Here is a 25,646-nt window from a genome sequence, read left to right as displayed (position 1 = left end):
TTCTATCTCTGCACTATTTTACAGTTTAAATAGCCTTCTGTGAACCTGACATAGATCGCATTGTATTGTCCATGTGAATGTGTCAATGCATGCAAGAAAGTTGTACTCTGTGTTTTAAACCAAGAAATGTCATACTTACGCAGCATTTTCGAAGCTTCTTGGACAAGTCTGAGTGTGATAGCATCATCATAAATCTGATATGTCATGAACATGTCCTGTACTTCAGCTTGCACTCTGAGAACAGAAATGGTTTTGTGAATAGGTTCTGGAGGAGGGGTTCTGAACAAGAGTCAGACTGGACTTAAAACATTAATTCTGTTTCCCTTGCCTCAGATGCTGCCAGATCTGCTGTGTTTCTCCCACGATCTCTGCGTTTGTTTCAGATTTCCAGCATTCATAGTACCTTGCTTTTATTCAAAGGTTTTTAATTTGGTCACGAGAAAGGGAAGTGAACAGAAAGACCAAAAGATCCAGCAGAACAGTGGAAATTAAAAAAAACAGTGGAATTTTGGAATCAGAGATAAAACAAGGGAATAATGGCAGCACACAGCAGGTTGGTTCAAGACTAAAGTAGCTCACATAATGATGCCTGATGAATGGTTTAAACCCAAAATATTACTCTTTACCTTTCCAATGCTGTCTGTTGTACAGCCCACCATTTCTAGTTGCATTTCAGCCCAGCAGCTAATTTGGACCAGTTTGAACCAGTTTGCTCTAAATAGTTTCAGGTTCAGCACAATCACAGTGTTGATTGGAAGGAAGTGTGAGTGGCAATGGTACAATTATAACAATGCCAAGCGGCCAGAATACACAGCTCCAGCTCATCATGAAGTAGAAACTTTAAAGATGGTTTTAGCCGTCAGTTGTGGGTCAACAACAGTACTTCTCACCCCCTAAGCCAGTGATTCTGTCGTCATGTCCTGTTCTGGAGATTTCAGTACACAACTGAGGCTGCCATATCAATGCAGTACCAAGAGTAAACTGCAGCACTGGAGGCTGGAGGAGGTGGAGGGGTGTCCCTACAAAGTTTATAATATCATGAGGGCCACAGGTAAGGTGAATGACATGGTCTTTTCCCTAAGGTGAGAGGAGAAAGATTTAAAAAGGACATGAGGGGCAATTTATTTACACAGAAGAGCGGTTTGTGTATGGAATGAACTTCCAGAGGAAGTGATGGATACAGATACTGTTCCAAGTTTTAAAAGACATTGGATACATTCATGAATAGGAAAGGTTTGGATGGACATGGGCCATGTGCAGGCAAATGGGACTAATGTAGTTTGGGAACATGTTCGGCATGGACTAATTGGACCGAAGGGTCTGTTTCCAGTCTGTATGACTCTATAGTTGTGATACAGTGAGCACTTGGTCGTGTCCCAGCTGATGATAATGTCCCAGAACTGACAACTTAATTCTCCGGCTGGGAAGAAACCTTTCTTCCTTCTGAACTGATCTCAGAAGTCAAACCAATCCATTAACACCACGATGGACAACTAAACACTTAACTGGATCACTTGACTTCTTGGAAATAATACATTTAAGTCATTGTTATAAATCCATTTCTGACCTTTTCTAAAAAAAGGCTTTACAAAACTGATGAAGATCCATCAGCCTATTTTTAAATATCCAAGTCCCACATATTAATGGTTACATATTATATGCTCTTTATCACATTTGGCACAATCTGCATTTCTGGTTCAGCTGGGCTCAAAAGACCCAATGAGAAAGGGGTGGCACGGTGGATCCATGGTTAGCACTGCTGCCTCACAGTGCCAGGGACCCAGGTAATATCTCAGCCTTGGGCACTCTCTATGGCTGAGGGGTTTGCATGTTCTCCCTGTGTCTGTGTGGGTTGCCTCTAGGTGTTCGAGTTTCCTCCTTCAGTCCAAAGATGTGGAAGTTGGGTGAATTGGCCATGGGAAATACAGGGAGAGTGTGGGTCTGGGTGGGATAATGTTTGGAGGGTCGATGTCGACTTGATGGGCCCAATGGCCTGCTTCCACACTATAGAGATTCCAGATTATGTTACCTACAGTGTGGAAACAGGCCATTCGACCCAACAAGTCCACACTGACCCTCTGAAGAGTTACCCACCCAGACCCATTCCCTCTGTTTACCCCAACTAATGTATCTAAAATTATGGGCAATTTAGCATGGCCAATTCACCTGACCTACACATCTTTGGATTGTGGGAGAAACCGGAGCACCCGGAGGAAACCCACACAGACACGGGGAGAATGTGCAAACTCCACACAGACAGTCACCCGAGGCTGGAATTGAACCTGGGACCCAGGTGCTGTGAGGCCACTGTGCCTCCCACTGTTCCATGAAATGCAGAGCAATGTTGAGTCTGGGGAAGGCCAGGCAGAGATGGACTTTTTGTTGAAAAGGCAGGGAGTGATCTGGATGTTTTCTTTTGACTGTTGCTTTTATTTCAGCTTCTGTTATTAACCCTGACCTTTGTGGAGACTGGAGAAGAGCAACTTTGTACACTTTTCACTGTACTCCAGTAGGAGAAAGTGAGGACTGCAGATGCTGGAGATCAGAGCTGAAAAATGTGTTGCTGGAAAAGCGCAGCAGGTCAGGCAGCATCCAAGGAGCAGGAGAATCGACGTTTCGGGCATAAGCCCTTCTTCAGGAATGAGGAGGGTGTGCCAAGCGGGCTAAGATAGAAGGTAGGGAGGAGGGACTTGGGGGACAGGCGTTGGGAATACGATAGGTGGAAGGAGGTTAACGTGAGGGTGATAGGCTGGAGAGGGGGTAGGGGCAGAGAGGTCGGGAAGAAGATTGCAGGTCAAGAGGGCGGTGCTGAGTCCGAGGGTTGGGACTGAGATAAGGTGGGGTGGAGGGGAAATGAGAAAGCTGGAGTAATCTGCATTCATCCCTTGTCGTTGGAGGGTTCCTAGGCGGAAGATGAGGCGCTCTTCCTCCAGGCGTCGTGTTGCCATGGTCTGGTGATGGAGGAGGCCAAGGACCTGCATGTCCTTGGTGGAGTGGGAGGGGGAGTTGAAGTGTTGAGCCACATGGTGGTTGGGTTGGTTGGTGCGGGTGTCCCAGAGGTGTTCTCTGAAACGTTCCGCAAGTAGGCGGCCAGTCTCCCCAATGTATAGGAGGCCACATCGGGTGCAGCGGATGCAGTAAATGATGTGTGTGGAGGTGCAGGTGAATTTCTGACGGATATGGATGGAGGGAAGTGAGGGGGGAGGTGTGGGCACAAGTTTTGCATTTTTTTGCGGATGCAGGGAAAGGTGCCGGGAGTGGAGGTTGGGGGGTGTGTATCTGACGAGGGAGTCGCGGAATGAGTGGTCTTTCCGGAATGCTAATAGGGGTGGGGAGGGAAATATATCCTTGGTGGTGGGGTCTGTTTAGATGTGGCGGAAATGACGAAGGATGATACGATGTATCTGGAGGTTGGTGGGGTGGTAGGTGATGACCAGTGGGGTTCTGTCCTGGTGGCAATTGGAGGGGCAGGGTTCAAGGGCAGAGGAGCAGGAAGTGGAGGAGATGCGGTGGAGAGCTTCATCAAGCATGTCTGAGGGGAAATTGCGGTCTTTGAAGAAGGAGGCCATCTGGGTTGTTCGGTATTGGAATTGGTCCTCCTGGGAGCAGTTGCGACGAAGGAATTGGGAATATGGGATGGCGTTTTTACAGGGGGCAGGTTGGGAGGAGGTGTAGTCTAGGTAGCTGTGGGAGTCGGTCGGTTTACAGTAAATGTCCGTGTTGAGTCGGTCGTCCGAGATAGAAATGGAGAGGTCCAGGAAGGGAAGGGAGGAGTCTGAGACGCTCCAGGTAAATTTAAAGTCGGGATGGAAGGAGTTAGTAAAGTGGATGAACTGTTCAACCTCCTTGTGGGAACACGAGGTAGCGCCAATACAGTCACCGATGAAGCGGAGGAAAAGGTGGGGTTGGTGCCAGTGTAACTGCGGAAGATGGACTGTTCCACATATCCAACGAAGAGGCAGGCATAGCTGGGGCCCATGCGGGTGCCCATGGCTACTCCTTTGGTTTGCAGGAAGTGGGAGGATTGGAAAGAGAAATTGTTCAGAGTGAGGACCAATTCAGTCAGTCGAAGGAGGGTGTCAGTGGAAGGGTACTGGTTGGTTCGGCAGGAAAGGAAAAAGCGGAGGGCTTTGAGTCCTTCGTAATGGGGGATGGAGGTGTATAGGGACTGGATGTCCATGGTGAAGATAAGGCGTTGGGGGCCGGGGCAGCGAAAATCATGGAGGAGGTGGAGGGCGTGGGTGGTCTCCCGAACGTAGGTGGGGAGTTCTTGGACTAGGGGGCAGGACCGTGTCAAGGTATGGAGAGATGAGTTCGGTGGGGCAGGAGCAGGCGGAGACAATGGGTCGGCCGGGGCAGTCAGGTTTGTGGATTTTGGGTAGGAAGTAGAAACAGGTGGTGCGGGGTTGTGGGACTATGAGGTTGGAGGCGGTGGATGGGAGATCCCCTGAGGTGATGAGGTTATGGATGGTCTGGGAGATGATGGTTTGGTGGTGGGAGGTGGGGTCATGGTCAAGGGGGCAGTAGGAGGAGGTGTCCGCAAGCTGGCGTTTAGCCTCAGCAATATAGAGATCGGTGCACCAAACTACCACCACGCCTCCCTGGTCTGCCGGGTTGATGGTGAGGTTGGGGTTGGAGCGGAGGGAGTGGAGGGCTGCATGTTGCGAGGGTGAGAGGTTGGAGTGGGTGAGAGGGGTGGACAGGTTGAGGCGGTCAATGTCGCGGTGGCAGTTGGCTATGAAGAGATCGAGGGCGGGTAAGAGGTCAGCACGGGGTGTCCAGGTGGATGGGGTGTGTTGGAGGTGGAAGAAGGGGTCGTCAGAGGGTGGATGGGAGTACTGGTTGAAGAAGTAGGCGCGGAGGCGAAGGCGGTGGAAAAAATCTCAATGTCTAGTCGGGTGTTGAATTCGTTAATCTGGGAGCGTAGGGGGATGAAGGTGAGGGCTCTGCTGAGGACTGATCTTTCATCCTCAGAGAGGGGGAGGTCTGGAGGGATGGTGAAAATACGGCTGGGCTGGGAGCTAAGACCTGGTGTGGGACTGGAGCTGGGTGTGGGGGCGGGGTTAGGCGGGGGGGCGGGGTTAGGCATGGGGGGCAGAGATCGGCATGGCGGCGGGGTTAGGTGTGGGGGCGGGGATCGGCATGGCGGCGGGGTTAGGCGTGGGGCGGGGATCGGCGTGGGGACGGGGAACAGCATAGGGGCGGAGATCAGTGTGGGGGCGGAGACGCATGCGGCATTGTCGTTGTGCAGGCGAGTGACATCACTGTGGGTGGAAGTAGATGCGGCGCCCAGACAACCACCTCCACGATCGCCAGGAAGACCATCACCGACAGATTCGCGGCCTCCGCGGGGTCCACAACCACCAGGAACAACACCGTTTCTGCATTTGCCACAGCCACTTCTGCCCCCGGAGTTGCCGTCGCTCCCAGTCCTGCCATATTTTCACCATCCCTCCAGACCTCCCCCTCTCTGAGGATGAAAGATCAGTCCTCAGCAGAGGCCTCACCCTCATCCCCCCACGCTCCCGGATTAACAAATTCAACACGCAACGAGACATCGAGCATTTCTTCCACCGCCTTCACCTCCGTGCCTACTTCTTCAACCAGGACTCCCACCCACCCTCTGACGACCCCTTCTCCCGCCTCCAACACACCCCATCCACCTAGACACCCCGTGCTGGCCTCTTACCCGCCCTCAATCTCTTCATAGTCAACTGCCGCCACGACATTGACCGCCTCAACCTGTCCACCCCTCTCACCCACTCCAATCTCTCATCCTCGCAACGTGCAGCTCTCCACTCCCTCCGCTCCAACCCCAACCTCACCATCAACCCGGCAGACAAGGGAGGTGTGGTGGTAGTTTGGTGCACCAATCTTTACATTGCTGAGGCTAAACGCCAGCTCGCGGACACCTCCTCCTACTGCCCCCTTGACCATGACCCCACCTCCCACCACCAAACCATCATCTCCCAGACCATCCATAACCTTATCACCTCAGGGGATCTCCCATCCACCGCCTCCAACCTCATAGTCCCACAACCCCGCACCACTCGTTTTTACCTCCTGCCCAAAATCCACAAACCTGACTGCCCCGGCCGACCCATTGTCTCAGCCTGCTCCTGCCCCACCGAACTTAGTTCTGCATACCTTGTCATGGTCCTGCCCCACTTAGTCCAAGAACGTCCCACCTACGTTCGGGGCACCGCCCACGCCCTCCAGCTCCTCCATGATTTTCGCTTCCCCGGCCCCCAACGCCTTATCTTCACCATGGACATCCTCCATCCCCCATCACGAAGGTCTCAAAGCCCTCCGCTTCTTCCTTTCCCTCCGAACCAACCAGTACCCTTCCACTGACACCCTCCTTCGACTGACTGAACTCACCCTGAACAACTTCTCTTTCCAATCCTCCCACTTCCTCCAAACCAAAGGAGTAGCCATGGGCATCCGCATGGGCCCCAGCTATGCCCGCCTCTTCATTGGATATGTGGAATAGTCCATCTTCCGCAGCTACACTGGCACCAACCCCACCTTTTCCTCCGCTTCATCGATGACTGTATCAGCGCTGCCTCGTGCTCCCATGAGGAGGTTGAACAGTTCATCCACTTTACTAACACCTTCCACCCCGACTTCAAATTTACCTGGAGCATCTCAGACTCCTCCCTCCCCTTCCTAGACCTCTCCATTTCTATCTCGGACGACCGACTCAACACAGACGATTACTATAAATCGACTGACTCCCACAGCTACCTAGATTACACCTCCTCCCACCCTGCCCCCTGTAAAAACGCCATCCCATATTCCCAATTCCTTTGCCTTCGCCGCAACTGTTCCCAGGAGGACCAATTCCAATACCGAACAACCCAGATGGCCTCCTTCTTCAAAGACCGCAATTTCCCCTCAGACATGCTTGATGAAGCTCTCCACCGCATCTCCTCCACTTCCCGCTCCTCTGCCCTTGAACCTTGCCCCTCCAATCGCCACCAGGACAGAACCCCACTGGTCCTCACCTACCACCCCACCAACCTCCAGATACATCGGATCATCCTTCGTCATTTCCGCCACCTCCAAACAGACCCCACCACCAGGGATATATTACCCTCTCCACCCCTATCAGGGTTCCGAAAAGACCACTCCCTCCGTGACTCCCTCGTCAGATCCACACCCCCCACCAACCCAACCTCCACTCCCTGTACCTTCCCCTGCAACCGCAAAAAATGCAAAACTTGTGCCCACACCTCCCCCCTCACTTCCCTCCAAGGGCCCAAGGGATCCTTCCATATCCGTCAGAAATTCACCTGCACCTCCACACACATCATTTACTGCATCCGCTGCACCCGATGTGGCCTCCTATACATTGGGGAGACAGGCCGCCTACTTGCGGAATGTTTCAGAGAACATCTCTGGGACATCCAGACCAACCAACCCAACTGCCCAGTGGCTGAACACTTAATTCCCCCTCCCACTCCGCCAAGGACATGCAGGTCCTTGGCCTCCTCCATCGTCAGACCATGGCAACACGACGCCTGGAGGAAGAGCGCCTCATCTTCCGCCTAGTATCCCTCCAACGACAAGGGATGAATGCAGATTTCTCCAGTTTCCTCATTTCCCCTCCCCCCACCTTTTCTCAGTCCCAAACCTCGGACTCAGCACCGCCTTCTTGACCTACAATCTTCTTCCCGACCTCTCCGCCCCACCCCCTCTCCAGCCTATCACCCTCACGTTAAACTCCTTCCACCTATCGTATTCCCAACGCCTGTCCCCCAAGTCCCTCGTCCCTACCTTTTATCTTAGCCTGCTTGGCACACCCTCCTCATTCCTGAAGAAGGGCTTATGCCCGAAACGTCGATTCCTTTGATGCTGCCTGACCTGCTGCGCTTTTCCAGCACTGTACTCCTGTATCCCTGTACTCCAGTACGTGTGACAATGAAAATCTAAATCAAACACTCCAACATGTTTTACTCGGTTCATAGCTCTCTGCAGACATTTAGAAAAATAGCCACTTTGGGATAGTGCCTGAACTTACCTTGAAAGTGCAGTGTGCTGTCTCGGTTGACATTGCTTCACAACTTTTTGTCTCCGAACTGACATTGTTGGAGTTGATTTGTATAAAAACCCCTCGCTCTTTCCTGACCCAAGGGAATCAGAATGTTTCTCCAACTCCAAAGTGGCAATGGTCTTCCAGATGTAGCTACTGTTGCAATCCTCATAGAATCCCAAAGTGTGGAAGCAGACCTGTTGGCCCATCGAGTCTACACTGACCCTCTGAACAGTATCCCACCCAGATCCAATCCCCTATCCTAAACCTGGAACCCTGCATTCCCCAAAGCTAATCCACTAGTCTGCACATTCCTAGACACTATAGGACAATTCAGCGTGGCCAATCCACCTAACCTGCACATCGTTTGAGTTGTGGGAGGAAACCAAAGCACACAGAGGAAACCCACACAGACACAGGGAGAATGTATAAACCCCACACAGACAGTCGCCCGAGGCTGGAATTGAACTCAGGTCTCTGGCACTCTGAGGCAGTGGTGCTAACCACTGAGCCACCGTGTCACCCCATGCACCAATCTGTACAAAGCAACTATCTGTCCCACTCTGAAAGCATGTCTCCTTCTCTGTGGATAACTAGCTAATTCTGAAGCTGCTTGGGAACAAGATTCCCTTAATGCAGGATTTGGAGGTACCAGTGTTGGGCTGGGTGGACAAAGTTAAAAATCAGACACCAACAGATTATTGTCCAAAGGTTTATTGGAAGCACTAGCTTTCGGAGCGCTGCTCCTTCATCAGGTGGTTGTGGAGTATAAGATCATAAGACACAGAATTTATTGCAAAAGTTTAGAGTGTGATGTAACTGCAATTATATATTGAAAAAGACCCAGATTGTTTGTCATCTTTTAGAATGAACATTTTGGTTTCAGTTCTTTCATGCAAATCACAGAACTTTTTCAAAGTTATATTCTCAAGTGAACTTTAACAATTGGTATCGTATTGGCCTGCAACACATTATCAATGAGGATGAGCACCTTGCTAAGACCTTCCACAGGCCTCCACTTCTCGCCTTTAAACAGCCACCAAACCTCAAACAGATCATTGTTCGTAGCAAACTGCTGCTTTCAGGACAACTCCATACAACCCTGTCATGATAGGCGCTGCAAGACGTGTCAGAGTGTGGACACGGATACCACCATTACACGTGGGGACACCTCCCACCATGTAAGTGGTAGGTATTCATGTGACTCAGCCAACATTGTCTATCTCATACGCTGCAGGCAAGGATAGCCTGAGGCATGCTGTACTGGTGAGACCGAGCAGATGCTACGGCAACGGATGAATGGACACCACACAACAATCAACAGATAGGAGTGTTCCCTCCCAGTCGGAGAACACTTCAGCGGTCCAGGACATTCGACCTCGGACCTTTGGGTGACCATCCTCCAAGGCGGACTTTAAGATGGACAACAATGCACAGTGGCTGAGCAGAGGCCGATAGCCAAGTTCAGCACCCATGGGGATGGCTTCAACCGGGACCTTGGGTTCATGTCACCCTACAGGTGACCCCACTGCGCTATACACTCTCACACACGCACAGACACAGACAGACAGACACATACTCATAGACAGACATACACACATGCAGACACAGACACACAGACACTCCTACACACACACTCCTACACAAACACTCCTACAGACACACACACCCTCCTACAGACATACACAAGCTCTCTCTCATACGCTCACACATACACTCCCACACTCACATGCACACCCGCACCCTCTCACAGACTTAGACCCCTTTATGCTCACATTCACACACTTACACACACTTTCTCACAGACACTTATAAACCTCCCGCCCACACACGCAAACAAACACACACATACACATATATGTTTGTTGGGTGAATGTGTACTTGCAGAAATACATTTTATTTTGCTCAAAAACTGCATGAATCCATGTAAGATTCTGTAAATTCATTTTTTAGATTAGAATCAGTCTGACCATTGTGACACAGACAGTCTCACACTGGTCACCTCATACCTTCAATGCAATGCATTACCTGAGAATGTAACTTTATTAAAGTTCTGCAATTTACATATGAAAGAACTGAAACCAACATGGTCATTATAAAAGATGAGAGACTTAACAAACAATCCAGGTATTTTTCAATATATAATTACAGTTACATCACACTGTAAAGTTTTGCTATAAATTCTGTGTCTTACAATCTTATACTCCACAACCACCTCATGAAGGAGCAGCGCTCCAAGAGCTAGTGCTTCCAATTAAACCTGTTGGACTATAACCTGGTGTTGTGTGATTTTTAACCCTTTTATGCAGGTTTCCAGCCCAAAATGCAACTTTGTTATTTATGCCTAATGGTTTCTCCTAAGAAAGCTGACCAATAATTCCAAATGATAAAGGATGACTATCATTTCTGGCAGTGCGCTAATTTCCAACAAGCGAAACAGAATGCTGCAAATGCTGGGAATCTGAATTGAAGCAGAAAATGTTGGAAGAGCTTGGTAGGTCTGGTAGCTCTGGTGGTAAAACAAACAGTTAATGGCTCAGCTCAATCACTTCTCGTCAGAGCCCAGAAAGGATCATTCTCACTGCCTTGGGAAGGCAGGCAACATCATCAAAACCCCTCCCAACCCAGCTTTAATCTCTTTCAACCTCTTCCTTCAGGCTAAAGATTCAAACGCTTAAACACACATACCAACACATTCAGAACAGCTTCTTCTCTGCTGTTATCAGACTGCTGGACGGACATCTCAAATTTTACATTTTAATGTTGATCTCGCTCTTTGTGCAACCTCTCTGCAGCCCTAACACTGTATTCCTCGCTCTGTTCTGTTACCTGTAATGCACTTTGTACGGTATGATCTGCCTGTACTGCATGCAAAACAAAACTTTTCACCGTACCTAGGTACATGCGACAATAATAAATCAAATCAAATCAAATGGACACCGATGAAAACTAAAAAGCAGTTAACGGAATCATTAACACACACCTCAGGGCCTCCCACGTATCTTCACCAAAGTTTTCCACCACCAATGATTTCAGACAGGTATTGATGAACCCGTACTGTAAAATGAAAACATACTGAAGTGGTGATCTATTACTCTTCTTATGAAATGGGATTGAGAGAAAGCACAAACTGACAAGCATTTTATGTTCCTGAAGTTTCAGGCATCAGTCACCCCACATGCGACAGATCTGCTGATCTCACAGTGAACTTACCAATGACCTTGCAATCCATTGAACTGGAATGAAGAAAAACATCCTTCTAATTGATGGTTTGCTGCAGAAGGAAAGGGGTTTCTGCTCGGGGAATATGTGTATTGCGGAACTAAATTAAACATAAAACCGTAAGGTGACCAAGGCAGAAAATTCAAAGTTAGCAAACATTCTGGGAGTGGAGGGGGTTAGGAAAAGGGTGGTGAGTTAGCTCTGTTCATTAATGATGACATCAGTTATAATGATTTGTTCTAATGACCAAGATGCAGAATCAGTTTGGGTAGAAGCCAGAAATAGCAAAGGTTAGAGCTCCCGGTGAACGTATGGGTCCCCTACCAGCAAACGGAATGTGCAGGAGGACGTAATGGGGCCTGACAGAAATTTACAATGATGATCCATACGTCTGTACCTTGGCTGTGTCACCTTTGGCATGCTGTGATCCAATAGGCTAATCCAAGCATTGGCTTATCTACCTGCCGATGGTGATGGTTGTCCCATCAGCCTCCTTCATCACCAATGCTGCAAATGGCCCTCCTGTCCTTTATACATTTCAAACAATGGATTAGACTGCCCTTTTCCAAATTTGACTTGGATTATTTTCTTTACCCACGGACAAGGTAGTGGAATTCTGAAATTGGGGGCTGCAGACGCTGGAGGTTTAGTTGGAGTTTTGAAGATGAGGGTTGACTGACTGTAGCCGACACTGACTGACACTTCAACCCCAGGGCAACAATGTGGACTTCTCCAGTTTCCTCATTTCCCCTTCCCCCACCTCACCCCAGTTCCAAACTTCCAGCTCAGCACTGTCCCCATGACTTGTCCTACCTGCCTATCTTCCTTTCCACCTATCCACTCCACCCTCCTCTCTGGCCTATCACCTTCATCCCACCCCCATTCACCCATTGTACTCTTTGCTACCTTCCCCCACCCTCCTCTCTGACCTATCACCCCCATCCCCATTCACCTTTTGTACTCTATTCTACTTTCTCCCCACCCCCATCCTCCTCTCATTTATCTCTCCACCCTGCAGGCACCCTGCCTGTATTCCTGATGAAGGGCTTTTGCCCAAAACGTTGATTTTCCTGCTCCTCGGATGCTGCCTGACCTGCTGTGCTTTTCCAGCACCCCTCCAATCTAGAATCTGGTTTCCAGCATCTGCAATCCTTGTTTTTACCTGACTGTAGCTGGATAACGGCATCATTGGATATGAAGGTAAGGCAGGTAACCCAAGGCTGAACAGCCTCCTCCTGGTTTTGCCTACTGGTAACTTTTATCCTGGCATACCAGTGATAAGCAGCCTCTCTGTTAGGGGCCACCTCCCAGATTGTCAGCCAGAATTCTGGCTCCTTCACCTGGAAACGCTGGATACCAGAATCATCCCACATGCTGCGGTTTGATGTTTAACAGTAAAAAGTGGGAGCCACACATAAGTGTTCGAGGAAAGGCGATTACAGTCAGCAGGGGGAATGCTGTTCTTGAGAGAACGTTTGGGACGCCTGAAACAAAATCAAAGAGTTTGCCCTCTTTAGCTAATAGTGCAAAGTATTTATCATTCTTTCCACAGGTTGCTTGAAACTGTCCAAGTCTAAAATTTCTCCCTCGACTGACCCATGCCAGGCTAAATATTCATACGAAGGAAGCAGGAGAGGAAATATCCTGGCTGTCACTATGCAACTAAATGAAAATGGTTTGCTTAGAGACACTGCACTTCAATTTTCGACATTTCACCCAGATGTCTTTCCAAACCCAGATTTAAGACAGATGTGACCTCTTATAAATCTCTGGAATCTTTTTGTTCCCCTTAAATCAAAATGTTGCAATTTTTAAACTCCCATCCAGAGATGACTTCCCTCCCAGGACCTGCTTTTAAAAACCTCAAACATTTCTGGTGACCGCTGCACAGTGAGAGCTGTTTCCTCTCTGCCCTGTAAGTTCACACATTTCCTATCTCCTGGTTGAAAGGATTTGAAACCATTGGCTGTGGGTGTAGAAAGACTGTAGGTTGGAAAGAGGGAGAAGGTGAGGGGAAAGGGAAAAACACAGCAATGTTATGAGAGAGAGGGGGTCTATCAGCATTGGGGAAAGGATCAGATCAGATGGGGTGGGAGCGGGCAAGTTCACTGAGTCTGGGAGTCACCATTCACTTACCATGTCCACAGTTCTGGCAGCCTATGATCCCAGTCTCAATGATGTGAGCTCAGCACAGTTCCTGTCTAATACCGACTCCTCCTCAGTCTAGACCCTCTGGATGGCCACTTCCAGGCGGGGGACAAGTTAGCTCAGGGAGAACTGTCTTACAGCAGAAATTAAACGGGGAGCACCTCGTTATGTTAAGAAGGAACAGTTCCCTCAATTCACACGTCCTTCCTCAAGTTGTTCAGATTGTCCCTCGCAGATCACCATCATCCCCGCGCTCCTCGTTAACAAATCCGTGCCAAAGTCAGCCCTGTCACTGCATGGACATCTGCTGTTACAGTGGGGCGGGAGGGAGGCTGGAAATGACTGTGGAGTTTGCTCCCAGGTCGACAGAGATATTTCCAGCCTGAAACTTCCTGTAACAGCCAAAACCAAACTACACGAGATCTTCAGTTCTTGTCAAAATTGTTGCGTAAAACCATACAACGTTAATCAAATTCTGCAACTCTTGTGACCATGTTATATTACAATAAAATGTTCTTATTGCATGTGACCATACAATAATGCAGTTACACTACCGTGCTATAATAATATAGTAGCATTCTACAAAAGGCCAACATTATAATGCTCATACTCACAGTATTCAAACAACGCTACGGTAAAAATACAAAGAAAAATGTTACAGTTAAATAGGCAATTAAGTGACTCTTCATTTGTGTCATGCTATCGAAAAGCCATAGGTATTAAAAATATTAGAAATAAAATATTAAATTATGCTACGTGAAAAATGTCAGCGCTCATCCAATGTCTACAAAACCACAACTATAAAATATTATAGTGATATATTGCAGTTTCTAATAATATATAAATGATATTGAAGTAATACAATTTGGTGTATTTATATAGAACAAATTGCAACTACTTTTAATATTAATTGTTATTAAATCGTACTTAATGGGATTGGTAGTTATGTAAGTCTTGTGAACTGATATATTGCTCCAGCTGTGAGCAACACCATTTTTTTTGTTATATTGTGATCAGGTTAGATTTTCCCCAGGTGACAAAAAAAGGTCTCTTATCTGCAGAAGAGCTTTCGGATGTGCTGTCATCGTGTGTTCAATGTGTGGAGGTGCAGGCTTTTCTCTACGGAATTACTCTTTGTGAAAGCGGTTACTTCACCATCCGTACACAAACAGAAACTGCTGGAAAAGCGCAGGAGGTCTGGCAGCATCTGTGGGCAATGTTTCGGGTCCGACTCTAAATTGCTGGATTGCTTTGAAATGTAACAGGGAGAATTGAAGGAGATAATGTTGCAAGTGTGACGGACCTGGACTTTGAAAGGCACCTATTGAGTGGCACACAACAGATTTGTGAGAAACGTTATTTAATGGGATAAACGGGACAGAGGCAACATGGATATAAAATTGGCGGAAAGTGATAGGAAACAGAGGGTAATGGTTAAAGCTTTGTCATGGAGTTCTCCAGGGTTGGCATCAAGATTCTTTACTTTTCCTGGTCTATATTAATGAGAGAGATCTTGGAGTGCAGGGGACATTTCCAAGTTTCCAGATGATTCAGAACTTGAAAGCATAAAAAACTGTGAAGGCAACAATGTCGAGCTTCAAATGGATATAGAGGCATTGGTGGAGTGGGCGGATAGGTGGCAGGTGAGGCTCAATGTACCTCAGTGTGAGGTGATGCCCTTTGGTAGAAAGGATATGAAAAGACAATATAAATAGGGAGTACATTCTAAAGGGGGTCTAGGAGCAGAGGGATCTGTGTGTATAAGTGCATAAGTCATTAAAGGTGACAGGACTGGTAGAGAGAGCATTAATAATGTACCTGTGTGTTTTTCCATGCAAGTAGTCCTGTTTTGTAGCTTCAACAGTGGGTTGGCACCCTCTAATTTAACACACCTGGTGCTGTTCCTGGCAGACATTATTGACCTATATTGAAATCTTCGGACTGTTCTATATTAAATAACCATAAGCAGGGTGCCCTCCCCTGAATGCGAATACTGAAATGAAGCCATCTGTAGAATCCACACTTTCTATTTCCTATTGGGAACTTAAGCAAGTTCAACCCAATGGATTGCCACAAGCACTGTGTTTAAATTTGAGACATAACTAAGAGAGGTGTAGGGATACCCATTCCTCAAGGTGGGTGGGAATGGAAGGTGATCCATTCCCTCTATTTACTCCCCAATACTGCAAAGGTGTGTGCTTGTGTCTGTGTCTGTGAGTGTGTGTCTGTGAGTGTGTGTTTGTCTGTCTGTGTATGAGAGTGTGTGTGTGTCTGTGTGTGTATGTGTGCTTGGGTGTGACCGAGTGTCTGTGAGTGTGTGTGTGTGTGAGTGCGTGTGTGTGTGGTTATGTGTGTGAATATGTGCGTGTGTCTATATGTGTATCCCTGTGTATAGGTCTGTACCTTTTGTGTGTGTGTGTGAGTATGTGTGTGTGTGATTATGTGTGTGAATATGTGCATGTGGCTATATGTGTATCCCTGTGTATATGTGTGTGTCTTTTGTGTGTGCATGTGTGTGTGAGTATGTGTATATGTGTGTGTCTGTGTGTGTGTGCTTGTGTGTATATATATGTGTGTGTATGTGTGCTTGTGTGTGTGTGGGTGTACGTGTGCTTGTGTGTATGTGTGCTTGTATATGTGTGTGTATGTGTGTGTATGTGTGCTTGTGTGTATGTGTGCGTGTGTGTGCATGCTTGTGTGTGTGTATGTGTGCTTATGTGTGTGTATGTGTGCTTGTGTGTGTATATGTGTGCGTGTGTGTGTATGTGTGCGTGTGTGTGTATGTGTGCATGTCTGTATGTGTGCATGTGTGCTTGTGTGTGTGTGCATATGTGTGTATGTGTGCTTGTGTGTGTATGTGTGCTTGTGTGTGTGTATGTGTGTTTGTGTATGTGTGTGTATGTGTGATTGGTGTATGTGTGTGTATGTGGGCTTGTGTATGTGTACGTGTGTATGTGTGCTTGTGTGTGTATGTGTGCTTGTGTATGCGTGTGTGTGTGTGCGTATGTGTGTGTGTATGTGTGCTTGTGTATGTGTGTGTGTATGTGTGCTTGTATGTGTATGCGTGCTTGTGTATGTGTGAGTATGTGTGTGTGTATGTGTTTGTATGTATGTGAGTATGTGTATGTGTGCTTGTGTGTGTATGTGTGCTTGTGTATGTGTGTGTATGTGTGCTTGTGTGTGTGTATGTGTGATTGTGTACGTGTGTGCATGTGTGTGTATGTGTATGTGTGCTTGTGTATGTGTGTGTATGTGTGTGTATGTGTGCATGTGTATGTGTGCTTGTGTGTGTATGTGTGCTTGTGTATGTGTGTGTATGTGTGTGTGCTTGTGTGTGTGTATGTGTGTGTATGTGTTTGTATGTATGTGAGTATGTGCATGTGTGCTTGTGTGTGTATGTGTGCTTGTGTATGTGTGTATGTGTGTGTATCTGTGTGTGCATGTATGCTTGTGTATGTGTGTGTATGTGTGTGTATGTGTTTGTGTGTATGTGAGTATGTGTCTGTGTGCTTGTGTGTGTATGTGTGCTTGTGTATGTGTGTGTATGTGTGTATGTATGTGTCTGTGTGCTTGTGTGTGTATGTGTGTGTGTGTATGTGTGTCTGTGTGTGTGAATGTGTGTGTATGTGTGTGTCTGTGTGTGTGTGTGTGCCTGTGTGTGTGAATGTGCGTCTATGTGTGTGTCTTTGTGTGTGTCTGTGTGTGTATGTGTGTATATGTGTGTGTGTGTATGGGTATATGTGTGTGTGAGTATGTGTATGTGTGCTTGTGTATGTGTGCTTGTGTATGTGTGTGTATGTGTGATTGTGTATGTGTGTGTATGTGTGTGTGTATGTGTTTGTGTGTATGTATGTGTATGTGTGCATGTGTGCTTGTGTGTGTGTTTATGTGTGTGTGTATGTGTCTGTGTGTGTGCATGCTTGTGTATGTGTGCTTATGTGTGTGTGTGTATGTGTGCTTGTGTGTGTATGTGTGTGTGTAAGTGTGCATGTCTGTGTGTGTATGTGTGCTTGTGTGTGTGTATGTGTACTTGTGTGTGTATGTGTGCTTATGTATGTGTGTATGTGTGCTTGTGTATATGTGTGTATGTGTTTGTGTGTATGTGTGCTTGTGTGTGTATGTGTGCTTGTGTATGTGTGTATGTGTGTGTAAGCGTGCTTGTGTGTGTGTGTCTGTGTGTCTGTGTGTGTCTGTGTGTGTCTGTGTGTGTATGTGTGTGTATCTGTGTGTGTATCTGTGTGTGTGTCTGTGTGTATGTGTGTGTGTATATGTGTGTATGTGTGTGTGAATGTGTGTGTCTTTGTGTGTATGTGTGTCTGTGTGTATGTGTGTGTGTCCGTGTGTGTATGTGTGTGTCTCTGTGTGTGTATGTGTGTGTGTGAATGTGTGTGTATGTGTGTGCGTATATGTGTGTGTATGGGTGTATGTGTCAGTGTGTCTGTGTGTATGTGTGTGTGTATGTGTGTATGTGTGTGTCTCTGTGTGTGTATGTGTGTGTGTATGTGTGTGTGTCAGTGTGTGTGTGTCTGTGTGTGTCAGTGTGTGTATGTGTGTGTGTGAATGTGTGTGTGTATGTGTGTGTGTATGTGTGTTTGTGTATGTGTGTGTGTATGTGTGTGTATGTGTGTGTATATGTGTGTGTATGTGTGTATGTGTGCTTGTGTATGTGTGTATGTGTGCTTGTGTGTGTATGTGTGTGTGTGTGCGTGCTTCTGTGTGTATGGGTGTGTATGTGTGTGTATGTGTGTGTATGTGTGCTTGTGTATGTGTGTGTATGTGTACGTGTGTATGTGTGCTTGTGTGTGTATGTGTGCTTGTGTATGCGTGTGTGTGTACGTATGTGTGTGTGTATGTGTGCTTGTGTATGTGTGTGTGTGTATATGTGTGTGTGTATGTGTGTGTGTGTATATGTGTGTGTGTATGTGTGCTTGTATGTGTGTATGTGTAATTGTGTATGTGTGTGTATGTGTGCTTGTGTATGTGTGTGTGTATGTGTGCTTGTGTGTGTATGTGTGCTTGTGTATGTGTGTGTATGTGTGCTTGTGTGTGTGTATGTGTGATTGTGTATGTGTGTGCATGTGTGTGTATGTGTATGTGTGCTTGTGTATGTGTCTGTATGTGTGTGTATGTGTGTGCATGTGTATGTGTGCTTGTGTGTGTATGTGTGCTTGTGTATGTGTGTGTTTGTGTGTGTGCATGTGTGCTTGTGTGTGTGTGTGTATGTGTGTGTGTATGTGTGCTTGTGTATGTGTTTGTGTGTATGTGAGTATGTGCATGTGTGCTTGTGTGTGCATGTGTGCTTGTGTATGTGTGTATGTGTGCGTGTGTATGTGTGTGTATATGTGATTGTGTATGTGCGTATGTGTGCTTGTGTATGTGTGTGTATCTGTGTGTGCATGTGTGCTTGTGTATGTGTGTGTATGTGTGTGTATGTGTTTGTGTGTATGTGAGTATGTGTCTGTGTGCTTGTGTGTGTATGTGTGCTTGTGTATGTGTGTGTCTGTGTGTATGTATGTGTGCTTGTGCTTGTGTGTGTATGTGTGTGTGTGTATGTGTGTCTGTGTGTGTGAATGTGTGTCTATTTGTGTGTCTTTGTGTGTGTCTGTGTGTGTATGCGTGTGTGTGTATGGGTGTATGTGTGTGTGTGTGAGTATGTGTGCTTGTGTGTTATTGTGTATGTGTGTGTATGTGTTTGTGTGTATGTATGTGTATGTGTGCTTGTGTGTGCATGTGTGCTTGTGTATGTGTGTGTGTATGTGTGTGTATGTGTCTCTGTGTGTGCATGCTTGTGTATGTGTGCTTATGTGTGTGTGTGTGTGTGTGCTTGTCTGTGTATGTGTGTGTGTAAGTGTGCATGTCTGTGTGCTTGTGTGTGTGTATGTGTACTTGTGTGTGTATGTGTCCTTATGTATGTGTGTATGTGTGCTTGTGTATGTGTGTGTATGTGTGCTTGTGTATGTGTGTGTATGTGCGTGTGTGTATGTGTGTATGTGTGTGTGTGTGTATGTGTGTGTATGTGTGCTTGTGTGTGTATGTGTGCTTGTGTGTGTATGTGTGCTTGTGTATGTGTGTGTGTGTTTGTGTGTATGTGTGCTTGTGTGTGTATGTGTGCTTGTGTATGTGTGTCTGTGTGTGTAAGCGTGCTTGTGTGTGTGTATGTGTGTGTATGTGTGTCTGTGTGTGTATGTGTGTGTGTGTATGTGTGTGTATCTGTGCGTGTGTCTGTGTGTGTATGTGTGTGTGTATATGTGTGTATGTGTGTGTCTTTGTGTGTATATGTGTGTATGTGTGTGTGTATGTGTGTGTGTCTGTGTGTGTATGTGTGTGTCTCTGTGTGTGTATGTGTGTGTGTGAATGTGTGTGTATGTGTGTGTATGTGTGTGTGTATATGTGTGTGTATGGGTGTATGTGTCAGTGTGTCTGTGTATGTGTGTGTGTATCTGTGTGTGTATGTGTGTATGTGTGTGTCTCTGTGTGTGTATGTGTGTGTGTCAGTGTGTGTGTGTCTGTGTGTGTCAGTGTGTATATGTGTGTGTGTGAATGTGTGTGTGTGAATGTGTGTGTGTATGTGTGTGTGTATGTGTGTTTGTGTATGTGTGTGTGTATATGTGTGTGTGTATGGGTGTATGTGTGTGTGTATGTGTGTGCGTGTGTGTGTATGTATGTGTGTGTGTATGTGTGTGTGTATATGTGTGTATGTATGTGTCTGTGTCTGTATCTGTGTTTGTGTATGTGTGTGTGATTGTGTGTTTGTGAGTGTGTATGTGTCTGTGTGTGTGTATGTGTGTGTGTATATGTGTGAATGCATGTGTCTGTGTATGTGTGTTTGTGTATGTGTGTGTGTGTGTGTGTATGTGTGTTTGTGTGTGTGTGTGTCTGTGTGTGTGTGTATGTGTGTGTGTATGTGTCTGTGTGTGTGTGTCTCCCTGTGTGCATTTCAAAACTGCCCTAATCTACGGTTTCAGGGTCCCCTGAGCAAAGGCTATCCCTTGACGTGATAAAGGTCTGTTGACGACCAGGACGAGTACCTTTCCATTAAACAGAGTGGAAGGACAGAAGCATTATGAGCCTGTTATCTCTGGCTGGGGTGGGGGAGTGCAAACACAAAAAGGCAAGACAAGGCAGTGCAAGACGGAGATACTGTGAGTAACCAGCTAGGCTCAGAGTAAGGGGGCACTCTGACAGAAAGTAAGGGGCTGGAGAGACAGCCTGCTCCAGCCAATGGGCTCGATCCCTGAGCACACAATATCCTTGCTGCAGGGTTACAATGAAGATTACCAGTGCAGCTCCAGGTGCTGGGCTGAAGTGTGGGAAGTGTCCTGTAAGTGTGTGTGTGTGTGTATGTGTGTACACAGGGGACAAAACGTCTGCAACACAAATTCCCAGCTCTGCGAACAGAACCACAGCAACGAGCACCCGAGCTACAAACCTTCTCCCAAACTTTGTCCTGTAAGTGGATTGGGGATGTGCCTTGATTCTTAAAGGGTGGCACACGTTGGATGCCATGCTTGTGGATGTATGTGTGGAAGGTAACACAGCATCTGCAGTCATTGTTTTTACCTCTGTGGAAGGTACCCACTGAGTGTACCCAAGGTGATGGTGCCTAATGTCCAGTGTGGAGGTCTCTTGGAGCCAGCGGTCGAGTTTGTGTGGTGGGTTTGGTAAGATGGCAACCCGTGTAGAGGGAGACTGTTAACAAAGTAATAACGGGTATCCAGTGAGAACACAACCCTGCCTAGAGAGAATCTCACCACAATACTTGAGAAAAGTGGACCTGATGTAGCAAGGTGGTTCTGAAGAAAAGATTTACAAGCATGTTGCCAGGGTTGGAGGATTTGAGCTATAGGGAGAGGCTGAACAAGCTGGGGCTGTTTTCCCTGGAACGTCGGAGGCTGAGGGGTGACCTTATAGAGGTTTATTAAATCATGAGGGGCATGGATAGGATAAATAGACAAAGTATTTTCCCTGAGGTCCGGGGCTCCAGAACTAAAGGGCATAGGTTTAGGGTGAGAGGGGAAAGATATAAAAGAGACCTAAGGGGCAACTTTTTCACACAGAGGGTGGTACGTATATGGAATGAGCTGCCAGAGGAAGTGGTGGATGCTGGTACAATTACAACATTTAAAAGGCATTTGGATGGGTATATGAATAGGAAGCATTTGGAGGGATATGGGCCAGGTACTGGCAGGTGGCACTAGATTGGGTTGGGATACCTGGTCGGCATGGACGGGTTGGACCGAAGGGTCTGTTTCCATGCTGTACATCTCTATGACTCTATGACTCTATACACCTGGCCAACAATCTCGCCCAATTCTGCCACCCAACTCACCACAACACTCAGAGCCTGGTACGATTTTTTGTCCATTATTTATCCTCCATTAACCTATTTTTCCAAGCGCCACTGATGTGTCGAGATTTGGGGGAATGTGGATTGCTACCAATTGCCCTCTACACACTGTGTGTTCCCAACTTTGACCACACACATTTGAGCTTTGGTGGTTTCTCCCAAATAGGCATATCCTCCTCAGGAGTCTGGTCAGGAGGGGGTAATGGGCACAGGGCATCTGATTGCCCTCTCAGGTTCGTGGAGTGAAAATAGATGGAAAAGGATTACGGAAAATGCCCAGGGGAGCGTAATCCAGTGGAATCAATCATTACAGGAAGTCTTTTCACATGTGACTGACCTCAACACCAGAGACTTGCTGAAGAGTAAAGGAGCAATTCTGTGTGTCTGTACCTGCTGCACATGCCGACAGACAGTAACAAATACTGGAGGGCTGGGGTGGCCTGTCTGGAATCCTGATGAAGGGCTGATGCCCGAAATGTCGATTTTCCTGCTCCTCGGATGCTGCCTGACCGGCTGTGCTTTTCCAGCACCACTCTAACCTAACCTCTGGCTTCCAGCATCTGCAGTCCTTACTTTTGCCCTGTCTGGAATCCTTCTTCCGTAAAGGAAAATCTGTCAAATTAAATAGAACAGCACATATCCTCAACCATCCAAATCTCCGCTATGCCCAGATGATCGAATTCAGTGGAGGTGAACTTCAGAATACCTCCACTCAACCTGTCAAACCGAAAGAATAATGTAACTTAATTCCCATGCATATATTGTCTCAGTTGAATCAACATAATCTAATTATTTGCTGTAATAAAAATCCAAACGATTTTATTGTTGTTTATGTCTTTAAAGGAAGGAATAATGTGCATTTTATGGCACCTTCCATGACCTCAGGCTGTTGACAAGCATTTGAAAGTCAATTAAGCTTTTATAAAGAAAAGAACAAGTGAGGGGTGACCAGAACAGAGCAGCAAGGGGAAACAGGGAATGGGGCAGTGAGGGGAACAGGGAATGGGGCAGTGAGGGGAACAGGGAATGGGACAGTGAGGGGAAGAGGGAATGGGACAGTGTGGAGAACAGGGAATGGGACAGTGCGGGAAAAGGGAGCAGGATAGTGTGGAGGACAGGGAATGGGACAGTGAGGAGAACAGGGAATGGGACAGTGTGGAGAACAGGGAATGGGACAGTGTGGGAAAAGGGAACGGGATAGTAAGGGAAAAGAGCATGGGGCAGTGAGGGGAACAGGGAATGGGACTGTGAGGAGACAGGGAATGGCACAGTGTGGGGAATAGGGAATGGGACAGTGAGGGGAACAGGGAATGGGACTGTGAGGAGACAGGGAATGGCACAGTGTGGGGAATAGGGAATGGGACAGTGAGGGGAAAGGGAACAGGGAATGGGATAGTGTGGGGAACAGGGAATGGGACAGTGAGGGGAACAGGGAATGGGCCAGTGTGGAGAACAGGGAATGGGACAGTGCGGGAAAAGGGAGCAGGATAGTGTGGAGGACAGGGAATGGGACAGTGAGGAGAACAGGGAATGGGACAGTGTGGAGAACAGGGAATGGGACAGTGTGGGAAAAGGGAACGGGATAGTAAGGGAAAAGAGCATGGGGCAGTGAGGGAGCAGAGAATAGGTAGTGCGGGGAACAGGGAATGGGGTAGTGAGGATAATAGGGAATGTGGTTGTGAGGGGAACAGGGAATGGGGTAGAGAGGGTAACAGGGAATGGGGCAGTGAGGAGAACAGGGAATAGGACAGTGTGGAGAACAGGGAATGGGACAGTGTGGGAAAAGTGAATGGGATAGTATGGGAACAGAGCATGGGGCAGGGAGGGAGCAGAGAATAGGTAATGAGGGAACAGGGAATGGAGTCGTGAGGGGAATAGGGAATGGCACAGTAAGGAGAACAGGGAATGGGACAGTGTGGAGAACAGGGAATGGGACAGTGTGGGAAAAGGGAATGGGATAGTAAGGGAAAAGAGCATGGGGCAGTGAGGGAGCAGAGAATAGGTAGTGAGGGGAACAGGGAATGGGGTAGAGAGGGGAACAGGGAATGGGGTAGTGAAGGGAACAGGGAATAGGATAGAGAGGGGAACAGGGAATGGGGTAGTGTGGGGAACAGGGAATTGGGTAATGAGGGAAACAGGGAATGGGGTAGGAAGGGGAACAGGGAATGGGGTAGTGAGAGGAACAAGGAATGGGGTAGTGAGAGGAACAAGGAATGGGGTAGTGAGGGGAACAGAGAATGGGGTATTGAGAGGAACAGGGATTGGGGCAGTAAGGGGAACAGGGAATGTGGTAATGAGTGGAACAGAGAATTAGGATGGCGGAGGGAACAGGGAATGGGATAGTGAGAGGAACAGGGAATGGGGCAGTAAGGGGAACAGGGAAAGTGGTAATGAGTGGAACAGCGAATTAGGATGGCGGAGGGAACAGAGTATGGGGTAGTGATGAGAACAGGGAATGGGACAGTGTTGGGAACAGGGAATGGGACAGTGAGGGGAACAGGGAATGGGACAGTGTGGGGAACAGGGAATGGGACAGTGTGGAGAACAGGGAAAGGGACAGTGAGGAGAACAGGGAATGGGACAGTGTGGGGGACAGGGAATGGGACAGTGAGGGGAACAGGGTATGGGACAGTGTGGGGAACAGGGAATGGGACAGTGTGGAGAACAGGGAATGGGACAGTGAGGGGAATAGGGAATGGGACAGTGAGGAGAACAAAGAATGGGACAGTGTGGAGAACAGGGAATGGGACAGTGTGGGGAACAGGGAATGGAACAGTGTGGAGAACAGAGAATGGGACAGTGAGGAGAACAGAGAATGGGACAGTGAGGGGAACAGGGAATGGGACAGTGTGGGGAACAGGGAATGGGAAAGTGAGGAGAACAGGGAATGGGACAGTGTGGGGAACAGGGAATGGGACAGTGAGGAGAACAGGGAATGGGACAGTGTGGGGAACAGGGAATGGGACAGTGTAGGGAACTGGGAATGGAACAGTGTGGAGAACAGAGAATGGGACAGTGAGGAGAACAGAGAATGGGACAGTGAGGGGAACAGGGAATGGGACAGTGTGGGGAACAGGGAATGGAACAGTGTGGAGAACAGAGAATGGGACAGTGAGGAGAACAGAGAATGGGACAGTGAGGGGAACAGGGAATGGGACAGTGTGGGGAACAGGGAATGGGACAGTGAGGAGAACAGGGAATGGGACAGTGTTGGGAACAGGGAATGGGACAGTGAGGAGAACAGGGAATGGGACAGTGTGGGGAACAGGGAATGGGACAGTGTAGGGAACTGGGAATGGGACAGTGAGGAGACAGGGAATGGCACAGTGAGGAGAACAGGGAATGGGACAGTGTGGGGAACAGGGAGTGGGACAGTGATGGGAACAGGGAATGGGACAGTGAGGGGAACAGGGAATGGGACTGTGAGGAGACAGGGAATGGCACAGTGTGGGGAATAGGGAATGGGACAGTGAGGGGAACAGGGAATGGGACTGTGAGGAGACAGGGAATGGCACAGTGTGGGGAATAGGGAATGGGACAGTGAGGGGAAAGGGAACAGGGAATGGGGTAGTGTGGGGAACAGGGAATGGGACAGTGAGGGGAACAGGGAATGGGCCAGTGTGGAGAACAGGGAATGGGACAGTGCGGGAAAAGGGAGCAGGATAGTGTGGAGGACAGGGAATGGGACAGTGAGGAGAACAGGGAATGGGACAGTGTGGAGAACAGGGAATGGGACAGTGTGGGAAAAGGGAACGGGATAGTAAGGGAAAAGAGCATGGGGCAGTGAGGGAGCAGAGAATAGGTAGTGCGGGGAACAGGGAATGGGGTAGTGAGGATAATAGGGAATGTGGTTGTGAGGGGAACAGGGAATGGGGTAGAGAGGGTAACAGGGAA

General features: G+C 47.8%; 1 protein-coding gene across 1 annotated transcript in view; it reads right to left on the bottom strand.

Moving 5' to 3' along the window:
* LOC122555485 (guanylate cyclase soluble subunit beta-2-like) overlaps positions 1-21,770 on the bottom strand; it is a 58,265-nt gene extending 36,495 nt beyond the window's left edge. Inside the window, exons 1-4 of the mRNA XM_087992315.1 lie at positions 21,735-21,770; positions 20,966-21,094; positions 11,019-11,092; positions 140-234 (exon numbers count right to left, since the gene is read on the bottom strand). Of these exons, the coding sequence (XP_087848441.1) occupies positions 140-234; positions 11,019-11,092; positions 20,966-21,094; positions 21,735-21,770 (334 nt within the window). The remainder of the gene's footprint in view (positions 1-139; positions 235-11,018; positions 11,093-20,965; positions 21,095-21,734) is intronic.
* Positions 21,771-25,646: the final 3,876 nt, after the last annotated feature.

The sequence above is a fragment of the Chiloscyllium plagiosum genome, unplaced genomic scaffold, assembly GCF_037043375.1.
Source record: "Chiloscyllium plagiosum isolate Xiang-an unplaced genomic scaffold, Cpla_swu_hap1 HiC_scaffold_12, whole genome shotgun sequence".
Classification (NCBI taxonomy): Eukaryota; Metazoa; Chordata; class Chondrichthyes; order Orectolobiformes; family Hemiscylliidae; genus Chiloscyllium; species Chiloscyllium plagiosum.
The sequence above is the reverse complement of the archived record's forward strand: the minus strand, read 5'-3'. Positions and strand labels throughout refer to the sequence as shown.